General features: G+C 44.2%; 1 protein-coding gene across 1 annotated transcript in view; it reads right to left on the reverse strand.

Annotated features, from left to right (window-relative positions):
- LOC126248224 (protein obstructor-E-like) overlaps positions 1-23042 on the reverse strand; it is a 54857-nt gene that overhangs the window by 5023 nt on the left and 26792 nt on the right. Inside the window, exons 3-4 of the mRNA XM_049949047.1 lie at positions 13411-13614; positions 3975-4188 (exon numbers count right to left, since the gene is read on the reverse strand). Coding sequence (XP_049805004.1) covers positions 3975-4188; positions 13411-13614 — 418 coding nt within the window. The remainder of the gene's footprint in view (positions 1-3974; positions 4189-13410; positions 13615-23042) is intronic.

The following is a 23042-nucleotide window of genomic DNA, read 5'->3' on the forward strand; positions in this document are numbered from 1 at the left end:
CCCTGTAGAGAGGACTTTAGTACACGAAGTTTTGATAAAAAACGAACGTCCGGAAATTTACTATTTGGACATAAATTGAGTTTCAAAATTGGATCACTGCCAAATCTTCCGCTTCACGGTACGCACTGGGAAGAGGGTGCAGTCATCAGTCCCTGAAGTATGTGCCCTCTGTTTGTACTCACTACTTCAGCGTTCTGCTCAATTTTATTTAATCGTATGGCTAGCGCCCCCCGTCGGGCAGGCCGTTCGCCGGGTGCCGGTCTTTCAATTTGACACCACTTCAGCGACCTGCAGTCGATGTGGATGATAGATAAAACGGTGATGAGGACAGCACAACACCCAGTCCCTGGGCGGAGGAAATTCCCCGGCCCAGCCGGGAATCGCACCCGGGCCCAGAGGATTGAAAATCCGTGACGCTGACCATTCAGCTAGCGGGGGCGGACTCTGCTCAATCATCAGGCCGTCACTGAGCAGTAACAACTACCGAAACAGTACAGCATGGTGGAATACACGTTTGAAGAGTATGGTGGGATGTTGCTAATTTACTGTGAAACTGGATGTAATGGTAGAGCTGCACAACGCATGTATCGAGAACGTTTTCCGAATCGTCTCGGTCTACCACATCTAATTTTCTTCCGATAACAACAAAGGGTGAGTCAAACTAGTACGTTCGCAGCTAGGAGGGTCGAGGTGCTCCACGTTCGCGCCTCACTCTCGACTTTGACGAGGACGTCATTCGTCACGTAGAAAACAACCTGACGACGAATACTAGAAACAATGCCCATGCCATGGACGTCAAAGCACATTGTCTCCAGGGTGTGTGTACCGTGAAGCGGGAAATCTAAAGTGATCCGATCTTCAAACTTCTTTTACATCCGACTGGTACATTTCCGAACATGGGTTCATAATGACAAATTTGTATACTAGGTCCATTCTACGAGCCGTAGAAGCCTGTCATATGAATTACGAAACAACCTTACACGATTCAATTTCATGGGCCCTTATACTTCAACTATAAGTTAATATACCATCACAGAACGTAGTGCCTTTCCTCTACTGGATAACAAAGTGATGCAATACCATTTCTGTTCTCAACTGTAGCATAAAATGGTCCATGACGCGAAACTTATGTCATCTATTAATAAAACATTTGTTCGTTAAAGGAAAATAGAACTTAGGTATATTTTAATGTTATCAAAATAGTTACTGAGATCAGAAAAAGAATAAGGGAGACAAGTCGAGTTTAACAGAAACTACGTGTAGTCTGCTGGTATGAAAATAATTACAGTGTTATTTCTTAACCACTGTGCCTGCAGAGGCACAGGGACAATGTTTCTTTTACTATCAGAATTCGAAAAATTACCGTGGATTAGAAGTATACGAAATGACCTAAAGATAATAAGTTGCCATGAAAGGTGCAGTAACAATAAGAACTTTTGCAGTTCTTTCAGTCAACGACTTGTGCATGTTAGAAAACATAGTCTCGCATGAACATTCTACGTGAAGTGAATTATGGAAGTATGGACAGGGGATATTGTTGCGTAATTTAACATTACTCGATCCGTAGTGTCAAAATTATAGCAGAGATATCTCCCCGAAGGCATTACTTCTTATCACTAATTTCACAGCTGTTCACAAATTCAGATCAAGGATCATCACAGCCCAGCGCAACAATATTTAAAGACGCGATGAATCAAGATTTACGTTGATAAGGGTTTATATAACGGTTCCCTCAAGTAATGTGCTGTAAGGATCATCAAAAGACTGCAGCTGTGCCGTACAATGTGTGGTTTGCAGATGGTTTGAATGCTCTACTGTAATTGAACCAAGCATTCAGTGCAGTTTTCTGTCATCCACTGCTAGATGATCATCTACTCGCCTTTATACACCTGATGCCCTCAGTTAACGTGACATGCTCCTGGGTGTCAAGGCGTTTCTTCGTCAGGTTGTAGTAGTGGAAATCCCTGTAGGACCATTTTAATTCCGATTTTCTGCGTTTCCTCTACATCACTTAAACTCGGTCTCGATCCATTTCCCTCCCCATCTTACTTCAATCGGAAAATATGCTTCGTCTCTTAACGACCTTGATATAAAAGAGCCGTTAAATTCCAACGCGCTTTCCTCTTCTCCTTACCCAGCACATGAAAAATGTTCAGAGCCTTATCAACAATTTCAGTGAGTGATTTGGTCACCTAAAACCATCTAAGTTTGATTTAATTTGATTTAATTTTAACAGGGAAGCTAAAACATCTTAGGTCTAACCCACCACTGCCTGCACCGAAACTAAGTTTATTGTGCGGTATCTCTCCCTGTATATCTAGTAAAGCCAACCAATGCCCTTAAATAGTGCAAGGAGTCCCTCTACCAGTTTATTGTTAGACACAATTTGTTCAGGTCTAGTTGCCCCGAAGAGTCTGTATCTTTTACTCTGCAATGCCATGCATTCGAAGATTACCTGTGATGCAGCTTCTTCACCCTCATCACAGAGCCTACATTTAGGTTCCTAATCCGTTATACCCATCAGTCTAGTCCTGAGTTTGATCCCTTTCCTGTTCAATCCCACGATTACAGAGCTTCTTTTAAAACATGGCTTGGGCCTCATTTCCTTACCATGTTTTTGTTGATGGACCCTGATCCAATATCCTACGTGCTGTTCCCTAAGCCAGTTCCGTAGTTCTAATTTGATCATAGCCTTGGTGATTGTCAGTACAGGTTCCGGTCCAACAAATGGAGTTGTTGCCCCCATCCTTGCCAATCTGTCGTGTTCATTGCCGCAGATCCCTGAGTGGCCAGGGACCCACCCTAGATTTACCCTATTGCTTCCCCCTAGCTCCACCAGAGCCCTGTGACATTCTGTAGCAATCTTAGGTCTTGTTGCAGGAGCTGCCAATGATTTCAGGGCTGCCTGACTGTCTCAATAGATGCAGATGCTATTGTCCTTGTAGCACCTACGCATATTCTCCTCCACACATGCCCTGATTGCAGAGCCGGTCGGTGTGGCCGAGCGGTTCTAGGCGCTACAGTCTGGAACCGCGCGACCGCTACGGTCGCAGGTTCGAATCCTGCCTCGGGCATGGATGTGTGTGATGTCGTTAGGTTAGTTAGGTTTAAGTAGTTCTAAGTTCTAGGGGACTGATGACCTCAGAAGTTGAGTCCCATAGTGCTCAGAGCCATTTTGAACCTGATTGCAGTAATTTCAGCTTGGAATACAGAGGCCAGTTTTCCTAGGGAGATGATGCCCTCCAGTCTTGGCTGAACCTCGTACACCCCTGCCCCAACACCTTGCTCTATTTTCGACCCATCAGTGAACCAAACAATGTCTCCCGTACGGTGTCGAACTGTTTTTTTCCCGCCGGCCGGTGTGGCCGAGCGGTTCTAGGCGCTTCAGTCTGGAACCGCAAGACCGCTGCGGTCGCAGGTTCGAATCCTGCCTAGGGCATGGATGTGTGTGATGTCCTTTGGTTAGTAAGGCTTAAGTAGTTCTAAGTTCTAGGGGACTGATGACCTCAGATGTTAACTCCCGTAGTGCTCAGAGTCATTTGAACCATTTTTTGTTTGTTTTTTCCCACTACTCCCTGCTTCCAATTATTATATTGTAAGGCTTGTCGAAGCAGTTGGGAGTTATTATATAGTCGGTAGGCATTCCCCCAGTCATTCCTATATTTACCTCATTCACTATGTTATTGTGTGATTCTGGATATCCGATTGAGACCCCTAGTCGTTTCTTTTGGACGCAAGAAAGTATTTAACGTATCCTCTAAATCACACACTTCACTAAGCAAGGGATTTTAGGAGGCTACCAAACAGAGTCTATCTTTATATCTGCCAGAGACTTCTTTCGAGTATTCCGGGTCACATTGAGCTACAGAACTTCTAGCGGATAGACGACTTCCTACAAGAAATTATGTAGAAACGACGTGACTTTCAGCACTTGGGAGAAAGCCACTGCAGGAAGCAGATTTGTAGCCACTGACCATCCAGGCACGTTGTCGGGCTGGTCGCACTTCTGGTCCTCGTCATTGTAGACCTCTCCGACAGAACAGCCCAGCTCTCGCGGGTCGACGCCGTTGAGGCAGACGTAGAACTTCTGGCAGTCCGTGGGATGCGCGTACTTGGGGTGGGCCACCGCCTGCCCGTTGCCGTCAGCCTGCGCCTCCTTGGGGCACGTGAAGCCGTCCTTCAGCTTCTCTGTAACAAAACGTGCTCATTAATGCACTGCTGGACTTTAATGAATATATGCTGAAGCCGTCACCACTGTAATGTGAAAATACTTCTAGTGTAAAACACTAGCGCAGTTAAACAACGTATGGAACAGTTTAAAAGAGAATGTTTGAGTGAGAATCAATTGAAATAGGAGTGAAGTAATGTGCGGGGTATCCATAAATTATCTTCGCAAAATTAGACATTTATAGCTTTAAAACTATACTAGATAACAACAACTGGCTTTCAACGTGTGCCAAGATAATTCACAAAGCTTTTTTAAATTTTCCAGATCTTCAGAATTGACGAAAAATGTGGACATCACAGGAAATCTCATTATGTCATCGGGCTCATAGAGACGAAATCCGATACACAAGTGTAACAAATATTTCGTGAACGGTATGGAATGGGGTAGCACCGTCCCATCGAACTATTCGGGCTTGGCATACGTAATTCATGAAAACAGTAGGTGTTCTATATAAACAGGGGCAGGTCGTCCGTCTGTTTCAGACTCCTACGTGAACGAAATGAAAATACATCTGCTTCAGGCATTAAAGCCGAGCGACAAACCTCAACTTGAATTGTTTGCCGTGGGTAAGGTAGCCAAGACAGACCCAAACTATGACTTTTGGAAAAAATATTTCCGATGACTCAACTTCTCTTATATTCGGCAAAATGAACGGTTTTAATGTTCGCATCAGATCAGGATGTCTTCATATTACACATGAAATGTCGGTGTGTGGACTTATGCAGACAGAACTGCATCATTGTTCCATTATTTTTCAGCTAGCCTTCCGTCAACAGTGATGGTTATTTGCACATATTTCGTGAGTCTGTGTACCACAATCGGAAAACATTAACCAGCAGACTTATTCCAGCAGGATGGGGCACCACCTCATTGGTCCACAATGTTTGCCAGTTTCTGGATGAAAATTGTCCGAATAGGTGGATCGGAAGAGATGGTCCATTTCGGTGGTCACCGCGATCACCTGATCTCACACACCTAAACTTTTTCGTGTGGCATTTCGTAGAGAATCAGGTGCACCGAACCAAAGCTACAGACCTAGATGAATTCAAGACACACATTCGCATTTTATATGAACATCCCACCGTGTTACTACAGCGTACATAAATATCGACTGGACATTGTCCGCGCCACTATGTGTGCACGAAGTTGTAAGGTGTCAGGCAAATCCAACACCTTCCATGAAAACCCTGACATGATAGCAAATCCGGCAATATGTCACATCGCTCCGAATAAATCCTGACATTAAATTAACCAAAGTAATAGTATCAACGAGAGAGCAAATGGAATACCACAGACTAACACAAGAACGCCTAAATGCATGTCATACCTTCCAACTGTGAAACAGACGCAGTTCCGAGGAGAGAAACGAGAACGGAAGCCGATAGCAGAGCTGTGTTAAGCCATAAGGCCCTACGATAGGAGCGGGACAATGGGACACCCACATCGCCGGCCGATCGCCGGGAGGTCTATCCCCCAGCCCATGTTAAAAGATAGAGCCCTCCAGAAGAACAGTATAGATCTTACGATAACACTAAAAGGGCCACACTGGCTGCAAGTTTTAGCGTGAGACTATACGCGTCTCTGTTACGTATCAAACATTAAAAACATTGCCCCACCACGAAAAATATAACGTTTCTCATTGGATAGACAGAATTTTTGTATGCGGAGCTTAAGGTTAACATTGAGACGCTGATTGGTCAGTTGAAAACACACCCAGATACCTTTTTCTTAAACCAAATTTGGTAAACAGTAGTAAGGATAAGTTCGATAGAGTTGCTACCGAGACGGCGAGGTGTGGAGCTGCACTGCCTGCCGCCCCTGACACTGTCTAACCACCGACAAGGTAATGAATGCACGCGATGTCTCATAAGAGCGCATAAGGCTTCACTCAGAACTACAGAAGTCTCATCTGTTACATCCCCTTTTTACGTAATACTAGTGTCGATCGTCAATTAAACTTCATGGTATTCACATTTGCTACTTGAAGTTAAAATCTGAAACGCGATGATTTTTCTGTTATATAATTATTGAGAAGCCACATCAGCCACTGTAATTTACGACAAGTTAAATAAGTAATTAAAGATAATTGAGGGTCACTGTAGACCATTTTTGATAGTTTTCTCTTTTATGAAACTTAATTTAAACCTAAATTATACATATGATATGGCATAGGTCATCCTTCGATCCGTTATAGAACTTGGAAACGCATTCAGGGAATATTAGTTCACATTTTTGCTGAACGCAGTTTGTTTTTATCATCCTGTATTAAAATATTTCCTTTTATCAATAGTACAATTTATTAACAATGTTTAGTGAGTAGAATAAAAATTCCAATGGTAAACTTAACTGCTTTTTCGACGTTATTTTACCAGCTAACTAAAAATAGGAAAGTCTTGAACCCCTTCCACTAAATTTAGTTAGTATTAAGATACTTTTACAGATAGTGCAGTGGAGCTGACGCTGAAATCATTAAGTATTTGATTATATCATCGCTAGTCTCACTGAACTCTTCTGAAATCTACATATCATGTGTGGTCTCCTTACCAGCAACAGATCCCAGGTTCAAACTAGTCAATTCCCTACAAAACACGCTCAGAGCGTCGTTGCGCGGAATTGGTAGGGAGACACGACTTAGAACAAACAGACACCACGAAGAATGTTAGAAAGTGACCCATTTGGATGGGGAAAAGAAACTTTGAGTGCCAGCTTGTCACATGCAGAAAACCACTCGTTATACTTAGCACAATTTTAAAGTTATTGAAATTTAAAGTTGTCAAGATAATTTATGGACACACTGTAAAATCTACCGAAAAGAAAAGAAAATACACATTAACAATGAAATCATAAACCCAGTTTGGAAGTTTTCGTATTTTGGTGAGTTGAACTTTTACGCAGAAGAGTAAAAATGTTCTCGCCGGGTTTTGGTAACGTACAGTCAGTGTGTTCTACAAGTGTCTATACATGGCCGTGACATACAGACTTTTAAAAAATATTCAAATGTCGATGGTAACTAAACGAGAAATGGAAAAAATGCATACTGACAGTAGAAAAGAGAGCAAAAAAATATCGGACCAGTGAACGCTCTGGCATGGAATACTTAAATATGACTGTGATGATAATGAGATGAAAATAGGTGGCTGTGCGAGTAGACGTCAGATGATAAAGGGAGCTCTTTGGTCGACTCCAGGAAATAAGAAAATACTGAGACAATCTTACGGAGGGCGTGGATGTGAGATTAAAAGACACATTGGAGCAACGTAAATACATATCACTGAAGGTTCTAATGAAAAAGGTCGAGAGTAGGTTTATGCAGCAAAAGATGCCTATTGGCTTATAATGACAGTAGGGCAAGGAAAAATGTTTTCGCTATGACACAGACACAGAATTGATTTCGATGAAAATTTTTAATTTTTTTAAACTTATACATTTTTACAATAACATAAATCAAGTGGTATCTTGATTTGGAGAAGAAAATTATTTTTACTTTTTACTCTTCTGCTCTGTGCGTTTCTTTCAAATGGGTAAACTGGAATATCGTTCCACCATAAAATTCTATGTTTTGTAGGTTTGTCGCCAACAGAACTTATTCAAAGTCTCTGAAGGATTATAAGGTGTCTGATACTTTATTATCAACAGTTAATAAGTTGAAAGGTAGTTGTAAGTTCAAACACGTTTCATTATAATAGAAATTTATAGTATTGACGTTTGCCGGCTTTGAGCAGACGCTAAACACGATAGAGTTTCACACTATTATGGACCAATTTATGCTCATTTCTGTCCCTTTGTTTGTTAATCCCCCTTCTTAGAGTTTCTTTCTCGAAGTTTCTTTCTGTTTGAAAAACTGGAAAATCCCCGACTTACCGGATGGACGGGTCAACTTGTGCCAGACTTGTGAATGGGGGTGTTTATTTTGGTGAGTGACATGACGTGAAGTGATGCAGGCTTCCACCAGTTTGCAGTCAGCTGATGATGTCGTTGGCGGAAATACTCTCCTCTGGGAATAGTAACTGAAATGGGGGTGTGGATAGGGCCTCCCGTCGAGTAGACCAGTCGCCTGGTGCAAGTCTTTTTAGTTGAGTTCATTTCGGCGACTTGCGTGTCGATTAAGGTGAAATGATGATGACAACACAACACCTCGTCCCTGAACGGCGAAAATCTCCGACCCGGCCGGGAACCGAACTCGGGCATCTCGCATGGCATCCTGCCGCACTGACCATTCAGCTGTGGAAGCGAAGTTCTGTGAGTAGTTAGACGAGCAGACGCAGCCATCGTCAAGTGGGGCCAACACCATGCAATAGGAACTACAGGTTTCCACCCAGTTTCAGCTATGTAATCCGAAAACTAAACATAGATACGAGAGGTTCCATTTTTATTGCCGCGATATACTTTTCCAATTACCTAGTGGAGCTTGTAATTTTTGTAGGAAAAAGTCGTTGCATACGTGGGGGGGATGACTTGATGACTCACTTCAGTTCGTTGACAAATACACTCCTGGAAATTGAAATAAGAACACCGTGAATTCATTGTCCCAGGAAGGGGAACCTTTATTGACACATTCCTGGGGTCTGATACATCACATGATCACACTGACAGAACCACAGGCACATAGACACAGGCAACAGAGCATGCACAATGTCGGCACTAGTACAGTATATATCCACCTTTCGCAGCAATGCAGGCTGCTATTCTCCCATGGAGACGACAGTAGAGATGCTGGATGTAGTCCTGTGGAACGGCTTGCCATGCCATTTCCACCTGGCGCCTCAGTTGCACCAGCGTTCGTGCTGGACGTGCAGACCGCGTGAGACGACGCTTCATCCAGTCCCAAACATGCTCAATGGGGGACAGATCCGGAGATCTTGCTGGCCAGGGTAGTTGACTTACACCTTCTAGAGCACGTTGGGTGGCACGGGATACATGCGGACGTGCATTGTCCTGTTGGAACAGCAAGTTCCCTTGCCGGTCTAGGAATGGTAGAACGATGGGTTCGATGACGGTTTGGATGTACCGTGCACTATTCAGTGTCCCCTCGACGATCACCAGTGGTGTACGGCCAGTGTAGGAGATCGCTCCCCACACCATGATGCCGGGTGTTGGCCCTGTGTGCTTCGGTCGTATGCAGTCCTGATTGTGGCGCTCACCTGCACGGCGCCAAACACGCATACGACCATCATTGGCACCAAGGCAGAAGCGACTCTCATCGCTGAAGACGACACGTCTCCATTCGTCCCTCCATTCACGCCTGTCGCGACACCACTGGAGGCGGGCTGCACGATGTTGGGGCGTGAGCGGAAGACGGCCTAACGGTGTGCGGGACCGTAGCCCAGCTTCATGGAGACGGTTGCGAATGGTCCTCGCCGATACCCCAGGAGCAACAGTGTCCCTAATTTGCTGGGAAGTGGCGGTGCGGTCCCCTACGGCACTGCGTAGGATCCTACGGTCTTGGCGTGCATCCGTGCGTCGCTGCGGTCCGGTCCCAGGTCGACGGGCACGTGCACCTTCCGCCGACCACTGGCGACAACATCGATGTACTGTGGAGACCTCACGCCCCACGTGTTGAGCAATTCGGCGGTACGTCCACCCGGCCTCCCGCATGCCCACTATACGCCCTCGCTCAAAGTCCGTCAACTGCACATACGGTTCACGTCCACGCTGTCGCGGCATGCTACCACTGTTAAAGACTGCGATGGAGCTCCGTATGCCACGGCAAACTGGCTGACACTGACGGCGGCGGTGCACAAATGCTGCGCAGCTAGCGCCATTCGACGGCCAACACCGCGGTTCCTGGTGTGTCCGCTGTGCCGTGCGTGTGATCATTGCTTGTACAGCCCTCTCGCAGTGTCCGGAGCAAGTATGGTGGGTCTGACACACCGGTGTCAATGTGTTCTTTTTTCCATTTCCAGGAGTGTATTTTAACCGATGCATGAGACGATTAAGTGCAACTCCATGTTCATGGAATGAACGCTGTAAGTTGTTTCTATTCCTATTATATACGAGAGATTTGCTCAAATTCAAATTTAATGTTATTCAAATCGACAGAAAAGGATTATTTCAAATCGTCTGGAGCGAAAAAGGTCAGTCAGGTTAATATCATTCTACATTCATCATTTATAGTGCGTCTGTTACGCATATGACTATCATTACATGTCTTACAAGTTTTAATGAAGGGAGATAAAATGAAAAATTACATTTGAATAAGATCCGAGCCTGAATTTACTGTGAAATTTGGTGTGAGTGTTCTGGGATCACATTGTCAGTTATGTTCAAGTAACACCCAATAAGTCAGAGAATTTTACAGTTTGTGATACTGCAAGGACAGTGTTTCATGGGATATTGTGATTAATAATTCTTTTCTTATGCGCTTGTATCATATCTGCTATCATATGACAAGAGTAAAATAATGTAATATGTGCTCTGCCTGTCAAAACTGTGGAAATAGAACTTTGTACTATACTCTTTTGTCTCACATTGCCCTTGCACTTTCGATTTAGGTAGATAAAACCTGGTGAAGTTTTGAAGTAAGGCATGCCCCACGTGTGCAGTGAGATTTTCCTACTAAGATTAAAAATTCCACTAGCTAATCGGAAAACTAAATAATGGAATGAGAAGTAAATCTGTCGTAAACAGCAGATATATCTATACCCCACTAATTACATAGCTAAAACTAGATGGAAAAGCTTACTAAATTTCCTGCTGCATGCTGCCGATCGCACTCGACGATGGCTCCATCAATCCACATAATTGCTCCCAAAAGGCCCTTTCCACCAAAGACACAGAAAGTGGTAAAACTAGAGGAAGTGCGCATGACATCACATCATGTGACATATCAAAACAATAATCTGAATTCACAAAATTGACTTGGGCTGTCCCGTCCTTTTTGTAAGTCTGAGATGTTCCAGATTTCCAAAGAGAATGCTTACTTGTCGAAAGAAACTGTAATAGTAACAGAAGGATGTTGAGCGAAAATGAAAGAGACTGAATAGGCATGCCGTGTTCTATGCACACATCGCTCATTACTACGTTTGTCTTCTACTCCAAGTAGACAGACAATGTTCTATTTTCTGTTATGATGAGAAATTGCGGAATTAACAACCACTTTTCAAACTGTGCTGCTGGATTCAAACACGAAAGTGAGGCTGTAGAAGATGATTCATGAGAAGGACATCAGGAAACTACCACAAAAGATGTAAACACAGAAAAGGTACACAATTTGAGGTATTTGATGGTCGAAATTGTACGATACGGTATATTTTACATGAAGAGTCAATTACAAAAAATGGTTATGGAAGATGTGAACCGCATTTCAGGACTCTTCTCAATGATCTAGACACTGTCAAGTGACTGTAAAAAATATTTTCTTTGGGATGATGTATTATGTAATTATATGTGTGGAAACAGCAAGTCAAGAAGGTTTTATTCCAGTGATCTCTAGTAATATGGCTGCGAAACTAACTTAGCAGACATTTTGCGTAATTCAAGCAGCAATTGTAAGAGGACATCGTTAATTTCATTTTTCAACAGGATGACACTCCACTGCACTTCCACAAGGATGATCGTGAGTTCTTGGATACTGAGCTACGACGACGATGGAATGGAGGTCCGTCGGCTGGCAATCTCTAGTTGCTGGCGTGGTCCTGTGATTTTTACTTCTGGGATTACATTAAAGACACTGTTTTCACAGGTCCCCTTCCCTACAACATCGCTGTCTTGTAAGTACGTCTCAGGGCAGCTGTTACAAACATCGATGCGCACGCTTTAGGGCTTGTAGGCCTAAACAGATCATTAGATTAGATTAGAATAGATTAGATTTAATTTTAGTTCCACAGACGGAAAAATGAGGTGATTTCCGTGGATGTTGCGCATGTCAGAAAGTATAACATAAATAACATAGAACTCACGTCCCTTATCATTTGTCAGCACATTGTCGAGATAGGTGAATATATTACAGTAAACTGGAACTTCTAATAGGTACAGAATTAATACACTGTCAGAATGAAACATAGTTATACACTTTAATAAATTTATCATACACAAAGTACCTGATCTTGACTGTTGTGGCCAAGTGCTGTTAAAATTGAAATCAAACAGATATTTTTACTTAAGCTGGTCTAACAGTCCCTATTAAGATACCACCACCACGACCACCACCATCAACATCCGACGGCACAACATTGCAAATCTCCTCTTGTATTTTTAATCTTTAAACTAAGGTGGCCAGACCTCAATTCATGCTTTGTCCTCAATTCCTTCATTTTCCCCCTCAGTTTCTTAAATATCCCAAAATAATTGAAATAGGAAGTACGTGCTGAATACTTTAAAATCTAGAACTCAATATAGCAGTACTACCAAATTTGGCATCAGTTATTTATTTTATTTAATTGCAATAAAATGGACTAATAAAGGCGTGGAACTATTTCCTGGAGAGAATGAATTTTTCCTTGAATTTACAAATTAAACTATATTGATGGAACATATGCCGAAGCATCAAACTACGCCTTCTGGTGGTGTTTCTTCGTTTCTGTTTTAGTAGAAATACTTTTCGAATGAGGAATAAATCTCATCTTTTTCAGTGTCCACTTTCACCAAAGTAAGTAAATACTTACTAAATAACTGTTTCGCATATATTTGTAACCAATTCGGTGTTTTAATTTTTCCTCTTTTTCATCTTTTTCTCCTCATTTGCTCAGATTTTTCGCTTTTCAATTCGAAATTAATTTTTCTTCCCTTTGCGACCCCTAAAATGTTGCCGCCCTACATCTACATCTACGCTATACTCCGCAAGCTACCTAATGGTGGGTGGCGGAGGGTACATTTGTACCATTAACTGAACCCTCCAACTCTGTTCCACTCGTAACTAGCGCGTGGGAAGAATGGTTGTCGGTAAGCATCTGTATTGGCTGCAATTTCTCTATTTTTCTCCTCGTGGTCATTACGCGAGACGTGTGTGGGGGAAGTAATATGTTGTCCGACTCTTCACGGAAAGCGTTCTCCCGAAATTTCAGTAATAAATCTCTCAGTGGTGCACAGCGCCATAGGCGGCTCCTTAGTCTTGCCTAATGGTAGAAACGGCCCTGTACTTGGATGATTTGTTGGACATTACCACAGCCGACTTGGTTCTCCTCCCTTCTCTGTGAAGCATGCCGTGTGCCTTGGGAAATAAGAGTTGTGTCAGTAGGACTCACTCTCAGAAGCGCCACAGCCCGTTCTGCCGGCGGTGTCTGGCCACACGCAGATGCCCTGGTATTCATCGAAGTGCAGGCCCGGCGTGCATGCGATCTCTGTGTACTCGCCCTCGATGCAGTTGTAGAACACGTTGCAGATGGACGGGTCCGGGTGCGCGAAGAAGCCGTTCCTCCTCGGGCAGTTTGCGTTCGACTTGGGCGGTTCTGGAACATAATACGGCTTACATTAGTCTCAGTAACATCACATTACATTTTCTTATCTTACCTTACGCTAGATAACTTGGGACGTAAAAATGAAAAGAATAGCCACGTATTGCAGGAGCGAGTTTAAAGCCCCTGAAGGGTTTGATAAACAGCAGGATAACGTACACAGAAGACTCCCTTCCAGACAGGTGCTAGAAATGTAACTGATTTCCATTTCACAAATACATTGCAGAGCCTAAAGCAGCATAAATTACCAGTTCTGAATCATATTACATCTGTGTTTAACTAATGACCCGTCCTAACTTCGCATGTATAGCTGGTCGACTTACCTGACGTAGTGCCGAGAACTTACACACACAAACCTTCCTCGTGAATCAATCTAGTTATCAGTGGAAACCATATCAACTCCCCTACTGTAGTTTCTGCGTGCCTTCACCATCATACAGTAAAACGCGGATGGATACTTAAATTTTAAATGTGCTTCGCCGGCCGATGTGGCCGTTGCGGTTCTAGGCGCTTCAGTCTGGAACCGCGTGACCGCTACGGTCGCAGGTTCGAATCCTGCCTCGGGCATGGATGTGTGTGATGTCCTTAGGTTAGATAGGTTTAAGTAGTTCTAAGTTCTAGGGGACTGATGCCCTCAGATGTTAAGTCCCATAGTGCTCAGAGCCATTTGAACCATTAGAGCCAAATGTGCTTATATGTGTATATATACATGTAACGCTCGACAATAATTCGTCTGTGATGTTGGGATCCGTATCAGCTCCTCCACAAAGTCTAGAGAGTTCTGTTGCGTCGCGGACACTAGAACTGTCATTCAGATTCTTGTGTTCAGACATGTTTCATAACTCAGTCTTGACAACTGTACGTCTGAAGAAACGAGTGTTTTGAAGTTCTTTCTTGTTTCCGAGGCACAATATGTCTGTAAATCTAGCAAAAGTTCTTTGATTCCTTGAATATATGACAGAATGTTTAGCAATTTTCTTTTATTTATGGCAGAAATTGACTTTGACAGTGATGTGTTGCTGCGTCCTTTGCTTGTTGAACATTGTTGCTTGATATACGACGTATTTTCCAAATTGTGCGTTCAGTCTTTTCATAGCTGACTGCCATCTGTACGTTTCTTCAAGTTGTAGTCAGTCTATGGACACGTCTTTGTCGTGAAGCATACATTCTGGCAAGCCTTTAATAGGAACAAATAAAAAATTTTCCATCCATTCGCCTTGATGTTTATGATTTCCAGAATCTGTTTTCGCTTTCTTCACATAGACTGAAAGATGAGAAACAATAAAGCACCCAGAAGAGGAAGGAGAAACGAAATGGAAATTTCACTGGTCGAGAGGATATGTTATGTTATTTGAGTGACTGCAAAAATCGAGTAAGTTTACAAATAACTTGGCAGTATGAGCCGAATCATCAGCAAGACGTTGACCCCCTCTGGCCACGATGCATGCGCTCGTTCGGTTGGAAAGTGTGTCATAAAGTCGTCGGATCTAGTACTACAGATATTCTTTCGGGGGAAGATCTGGAGGTATTGCGAGCCACGGGAGTACCTCAGCAACATGGAGACAATTGATATAGACACGTACCAAGTGCGGACGAGCATTATTCTGTTGAAAAATAGCACGAAGATAATGTCGCATGAGAGAAAACACATGAGGACGCAGAATGTCCGTGACGTGCCGTTGTACCATCGGAGTTCCCTCAATAGCTACCGAACGAGACCTGAAGTCATACGCAATGGCTCCCCACACCATGACGCTGTGCCTCTCCAGACAATTAAAACATTGGAATAATGGGACTTCTCCCCAGGTGGTCGCCATGCTCGCCGATGATGGTCGTCCGGTGCAGTGCAGAACCGCGACTCATCGCTAAACACAATGTGACACCATTCCTCAGCAGGCCATGCTTCGAGGTCAGAGCACTAATCCAAACGCAGCTGTTTGTTTTGTGGTGTGGACGACAGCCTACACATGGTACGGTAATTCCCAGGTCCGGCTGCTGCTATACTCCAACGAATGGTGCGGAATCACACAGAATGTTACAGAGAGTATATTACTTGTTCTCTGATGGCAGGCGCAGATGTGAAAGAGTTATGATGTGTTTAGTGCGTAGTACAGCGATCCTTCCTTGTGGTGGTCAGGCATGGTCAATCGGTTCCTTGACGAGAGTATGTCTGCCCTCACGTTCCCACACAATCCACCATTAGACCGCTGTCACATCAAAATGTCCCACAAATCTGGATATTTCACAATTCGAACAGCGGCCAAGTGGAGACCGATAATGAAGCCACGCGCTTTTAAGATTGTCTCACACGATTAAGCGGCACCTCCAAGAATCCTCACAGTGATCACTCAAGATCTGACGCTGTTCACGCCCATTATATACCCCAGCCAGCATGGTAACAAAACTAAACATGAAAAACATAACTGTACTTTGGTGGCTGGTCTAGCTGTCACAGAGCACTGCAGCTCTAATGATCTACATACCCATAGAAAGTACATTGAAATCAAGACGATGCCTTTCGGGTACTTAAGATTTTTTGTCAGATAGCATAAAATCTCAAATTTACCAGACTTTTGTAAGAAATACTATCAAACACAGCTGACGCCCACACCACAGGCTCTGCCCTTATGAGTTTGAATGGAAAATATTGAGGCAAGAGAGAATAAAATTTCTTGACCTAGCAGATTCTGTCCGTGAAGTGCGCCATTAAAAGATCTGTAGAATACCCGTCTACAACTGCTATAACCTCTTCATTGCAACCAAAATATTTTATAACAGCAAATTTCTAAGAGAACTCAGAGAATGTCAAACCTGATGAACAGGAAATTGTCCCCACAACTCAGTTTTTCCGTTGCCAAAACACTATTCTAGGCAAGTGCATAGTCATAAAATATGAACCTTTGGTTCACAACCGAAGCCTCTCTTCGTGTATTCGTCGTTTCCTGTTTTATCATTGCATTCCAAAAACATTTGCCATCAGGTGTCCCGTAGAGAAAGTGAACTTCATCTTTTTTGGTGTCGGATCGTCAGTTTCCACACACTAATTTGACTGCTGTTTCTTTTCTGCTGTGATATGATGGATTCATCTCCCGAACACATTAACAACGGGCACAAAAAATTGAGTTTAATTCTCCTTAAAATGCTGCAAAACGTAGCAGAGATAAATGTTTTCGCGTTTTTTTCATTTTTTCAAATGGCTCTGAGCACTATGGGACTCAAAATCTTAGGTAATAAGTCCCCTAGAACTTAGAACTACTTAAACCTAACTAACCTAAGGACATCACACACACCCATGCCCGAGGCAGGATTCGAACCTGCGACCGTAGCAGTCCCGCGGTTCCGGACTGCAGCGCCAGAACCGCTAGACCACCGCGGCCGGCTTTCTCATTTTTTCATCACAAAACCAAACAGGAACCAAAATTTCTCTAAACTTTCCCATAGTTAATTCTCCATTCCATATGTGTGCCTATGGCGTCAGCGTCTGTCGACCAGTACCATATTGGCTGGTTGGTTGGTTGGTTCATTGGGATTTAAGGGACTAAACAGCAACGTCATCAGTCCCTCAGTCAAGAGACACTTCATCTGGAGGTATTGATCGAATTATGAAAGTATGCAGGAGAGGTAAAACCTATATATTGAAAGCAATATTAATGCCAGAGCTAAGAAACAATTTAAAGAGAAGTGAAAGTATATGAGTCTGATCAGTACATGTGTCAGAGAGCAGACGAGGAGTCTCCCGAGGCTCAACTGTGACGAGAGAAACCCTGTCAACTCGATCAAAGGCAAAGACAATTACAGAGTAAGGAATGCCTTCTAGTCGGAAAATTCGAAATAGTAAAAGTGAGAAGGCTAAAATCGCAGTGGATGTCAGTTGAAATGGTGATAATAAAGTGAGGTGAGAGAAATGATTAGACCAGTAGGTGAGTGGGGCAAGGTGAATGTCGTCTGTGGCTCTGCATTCGATGGGGGCAATCCCTCCCATAGCAATATCACACATAGTTCATTAGAGTGCTACTCCTAGAAAGAAAAAAAATGGCGTGTGTCAGAGAAAAAGGGCAAACTGTGCCTAAATACAACTAAAACAGAGTAAAAGAGGGACGGACGATCAAATGACCAACGCAGTTAGCAGGTAGGGTCGAGGTGCCCCCAGACCCAGCATGCTGCAGCAGACACACCAGCCCCAGCTGCCCTGCCCCACCCCGATAACAAAGGGAAACATGGGGAACTCAGGGGGTCGATGCCCCTTGTATCCAAAAGAATCTAGAAAGTTGTATGTTTAGGAAATTGTCGGTTGGTGACTGCGTAAGTGCGCAAGAATTGGTGCCGTCGTAGCTGAAGAGGGAAGATCCCAGCTTCAGCAAGGAAACTGTCTACTGATCTAGTCTGGAAGGCACCAGTGCTTATTTTTATTCCACGATGATGGACTGGCTTCAACAATTTCAAAGCTGAAAGTGCCACTGAGCCATAAATCTGACAATCATAGAACAATATGGACGAGACCAGGGCCCATTCAATTTCGACCGTGGCATGACAGAAATGCATAACTCGCATTTTTGTGGGAAGGAATTGGTAGTCATGGGAAAGGGTCCAAGAGGAGGCCCTTCGGATGGCGCCATGGAGCTGGCGTTCAGCCAAGGCCATGTATTGGAAGTTACGCCAAATGCAAAAGTCATTGACATATAGTGTAAGTGTACCTGCCACGCCAGTCAATGATGTGTGGACACTACAGGGTTGAGTCTTCAATGCATGTTAGTAGGTACAACAATAACCGGGTATACTTCAAAGTGTGCGTCATTCCTTGCGTCAGAGGGTAGAGGAATGTATTGTCATGAATGGACGCCACGTTGAAAACCTCCTGCATTTATCTTGTTGGTCCAATGGGTGTCACTAGCCCACAGATGGTGGTGATGAAGAAGAGTGTAACACTCAGCATGGAGCCCTCATGGACGTCTTCTCTTGAACCCATGAGGAGCTCAGTGGTATACAACTATAATCCGGAACAACTGGTGACGAATAAAATTCGGTAAGGAGCCTTGAAGTGTCGAATACCTTGAGAGGTGGTAGTACTCATCGATACAAGAAAGCCGGCAGGTGTGGCCGAGCGGTTCTAGGTGCTACAGTCTGGAACCGCGTGACAGCTACGGTCGCAGGTTCGAATCCTGCATCGGGCATGGATGTGTGTGATGTCCTTAGGTTAGTTAGGTTTAAGTAGTTCTAAATTCTAGGGGACTGATGACCTTAGAAGTTAAGTCCCATAGTGCTCTGAGCCATTTTTGATACAAGAAAAATAAGTCCAATAAACATGTGTCCGGAAACCCATACTTTTCAAGATAAACACGTGATTATAGGAAGGGTTGCGCAACGCTTGGTTGCGGATATTAGCACAGATGTTGCACTGGTGCACCGTTAAATGTGTCGGCAGGGTATTATGATGTCTTACTCACACTACTCTACCTGCCATTAGGTGGTCTGCATTCAGTTGTGTGGTTCAAGTCATGTTGCAGGCTATTTTAGTTTTCGTCGTGTTTGCGTACCTTATTGAACAATACTGTCAACCTAGGTACGTATCATGGTGTTTTACCTTCTTCCAAACGGGGATTGACTGTTATTGGGCTGTTTTGAGCACAGATGGTGTAGTTCATTTACATCTTCTCTCTTCCACCACTTGTCAGCAATGGAAGCCTACTACTCGACAAGTGAAATGGCGGATATTATATTCTGCTATGGTTCAGCAAATGGGCATAGCCTGCAAGCCCGTGCCTTCTACGCTGAAAAATATCCACCGCGCAGAGTGCCTTCTGATAAGCTGTCCAGCAGACTTTTACAGCGTCTGAAGGACACAAGTACACTTGAATCTCGGAAGATTGCGTGTGGAATACCCCACACAGACTGGACGCTTGATATGGAGGAGCGTGTGCTACGTTTGGCAGAGGAAACTCGTGGGACCTGTTCACCCCCTAAGGCCACAGGATCATAATGGCAGGCTGCGGTTCTGTCTATGGCTGTTGCAGGAGTGTGCCGCACGTCCACATCCAAGATTTTAGTTACTGAGTAGGCAGGTTTCACAAGAGATGGTGTGAATTTTCGTAACCAGCATGTATAGGCAAATGTAATTCCCCAAGCAATTCAGGAAAGAGGGCATCAACACCGATTCTCAATCAATTTATGGACAGGCGTACTTGGCGATAGATTAATAAGGCCATACGTGCTACCACAAAGATTAACTGGGGTGCATTATCTCGACTTTCTCATTAATGTGTTGCCTACCTTGATGAAGGCTGTGCCACTGCAGCAACGAATACAAATGTGGTTCATGCATGACTGCGCACCAACACACTTTCATCACAATGTGCGCGAACATCTCAGGCAGACATTTCAGGCCTGATGGACTGGTTGAGGGGGCTCCACACCTTGGTCTCTTGTTTCCCAGACTTCAATCCCTTAGACTTCTTTCATGGGGACACTTGAAGTAATTGGTCTACGCCACGCCAGTCAATGATGTGTGGACACTACAGGGTTGAATCTTCAATGCATGTTAGTAGGTACAACAATAACCGGGTATACTTCAAAGTGTGCGTCATTCCTTGCGTCAGAGGGTAGAGGAATGTATTGTCATGAATGGACGCCACGTTGAAAACCTCCTGCATTTATCTTGTTGTGATGAGTACAACTACCTCTCAAAGTGAAGTGAAATGAAGTCCCATGCTTCTTTACAGAGCGTAGGGGAACGATGCGGGATACCCGCACCGCTTTACTAGGCAAGGTAACCTCTCAAAGTATTCGACACTTATTTTTGAACACCCTGCATAGGTCAAAAAACTCTGCAGTGATATGTTGGTACTTAGGAAAAGCCTGTCGAACTGCTGTTTCCAACCTGACCTGATGGTCGGTTGTGGATCATCTCTCCTAACAGGAGACAAAAGACCCTGAGATTCGAGAACCCAGCGTAATCTGTGGACAATCATCCTTTTAGGCAGTTTGCAGAGCACGCTGGTGAGACTAATCCGTCAGTAGCTGTCGATAGGCATTCTGTTTTGCCTAGTTTAAGTATTGGGATGGTGATACTATCACCTCATTCCGTAGGGAAAACGCGTTCTAGAAAATTACAGTTCAAGACCCTGAACCGATGAAGTCCTTGACTAACATTCAGATGCTGATCATCTGATTATGAATTGAATCAGGGTCTGGAACCGTATCATGTGATGAGTCAGGAGCCTGAGGCAGTTCACAATAAATGAAAGGTTCATTTTATCATTCGACGTGATGGCGGCAAAGGATAAGTGGATGTCTTCAACTGGTTACTAATTCGAATGGTAGATAGATAAGAGAGGACACTGATACGGTCGCCAAGTGTTCACAAGGTGTTCAGCAAGAACCAAAGCATCGGTTGAGATACCACCTTGAAGGAAGAGATACACAACAGCTGTTGATTTTAGGCGGCCCTTAAGACTACAGATCTTGGTCCACGCCTGGAATGAAGAGGCATTCCTTCCCAAGAAGGAGACATAGTGCTCCTAGCATTTATTCTCAGTGTGCTTAATTAGAAAGCGGGCAATGCAACTTAAAAGCAGCTAGGATGTCTTTGGTCCACCATGTCATCAGCCGGTGCCAAAAGTGCCTGTAGACTCCCACAAACACGTCGATGCTATCTGACATAGGGAATAAAGGTGACAGTAGAGGTATACAATACCCAGTTGGCTCTTCAGAGAGTCCAATGTTGCAAATCGTCCTTTGGGTGGTAATAAGGAAGGACCAGAATAACTGGAAAGTTTTCGCTAATACAAATATCGTTGCGTAGCGACAACAGTACCGAAGTCACAAGATCGGGGAAGATAATGTAGAGTCGATAGCGAAACAGGTGCCCTGGCCATTACTGGAAAGGGCAGAAGTACCGTCGCTGAAGAGAGAGAGAGATCAAAAACGGAAAAAAACTGGTCAGTTAGAAGTCCCCTACCAGACGAAGTGGTACTTCCCTGCAGGGTGGCGCACATCGAATTACCAAAGTAGGAGAAAAGGAGGAGATGGTAATTGGATTAAGGAGGTCGCCTCAAGGTATGAAAGCGCCATTCCTGAAAGGAAGCAAACGTTAAAAATAGTGATCGCTGGGATCGATCGTACTCACACTGCCCTTGCTTCAAACTGTTTCCAATACAATGTAGAGGAGAATCACTAACGGCATCCGTGTGAACCCATCTACAACCCCCTCCAGATGCCGGCCGAAGTGGCCGTGCGGTTCTAGGCGCTACAGTCTGGAACCGAGCGCCCGCTCCGGTCGCAGGTTCGAATCCTGCCTCGGGCATGGATGTGTGTGATGTCCTTAGGTTAGTTAGGTTTAATTAGTTCTAAGTTCTAGGCGACTGATGACCTCAGAAGTTAAGTCACATAGTGCTCAGAGCCATTTGAACCATTTGAAACCCTCCAGATTCTCTCTTGTGGCAAGCACGGTTTACAGTTCTGACAGAATGTATGGTAACCCCGAAGGGTTATAGAATGGTCGTCAGTGACATGTGTTTCTTAGAGAGCAACACAGACCACAGAACAGAAGGCAATAAGTTGTAGTAGTTCTGACAAGTGACAGTTACATCCATTGCATTTTCAGTGATGTATCAGGTTAAGGGCAGTAGCAGGAGGAGAAGTCTGTCACCAGTGGAGGTGGAACAACATCAACAAATATCATTTCTGAGTCTGGTGGTGTGGGTGGATTTGGCGTCTCCACGGTTGCCAGAGTAGTTTCTCCCGAGGTTTCGTTTTCTTCTCTTTCACTAGTTTTAGCGATCGAGACTCTTGGAAGGGCTTATAAGCTATGGGAATAGGAACCGAAATGAAGTGGGTAGCCCTGGTGCTGAGCCGCGCGGAGTGGTCGCTTGGTCTTAGGCCTCTTGTCACGGTCCGTGCGGCTCTCCCCGTCGGAGGTTCGAGTCCTCCCTCGGACATGGGTGTGTGTGGTGTGTTGTCCATAGCGCAAGTTAGTTTAAGTTAGACTAAGTAATGTGTAGGCTTAGGGACCGATGACCTCTGCAGTTTGGTCCCATAAGACCTTACCACAAATTTCCAATTTCCCTAGTGCTGAAATTCCAGGGAGAGAGTTCCCGAAAGAAAGACCTATCACTAGTTGACGATAAATACGCCAGGTACCGCAGTCGACCTGGTCACATGACCATAGCTTTTCCGAGCTTAAAAATATTGCGGGCCTTCTGGGACCTTCAGTTTCTGGATTTTTCGTTCCTTAATTGCGACAGCAGGAAGGGTGGTCATTTCTGCAACTGACACAGATAGGTTTTACAGCACAAGGTGAGTTTGCGTGGAGTGGCTGACCACAGCCACCACTAATCGGTCGCATGTGCACCAGGCATACTTACGTCCGAAACGTTAGCACTAAAATGTTCGCACTATTGGGAGTGGGAAATACGGCTTCACATCAC

The sequence above is a fragment of the Schistocerca nitens genome, chromosome 3 (assembly GCF_023898315.1).
Source record: "Schistocerca nitens isolate TAMUIC-IGC-003100 chromosome 3, iqSchNite1.1, whole genome shotgun sequence".
In the NCBI taxonomy this organism is placed as follows: Eukaryota; Metazoa; Arthropoda; class Insecta; order Orthoptera; family Acrididae; genus Schistocerca; species Schistocerca nitens.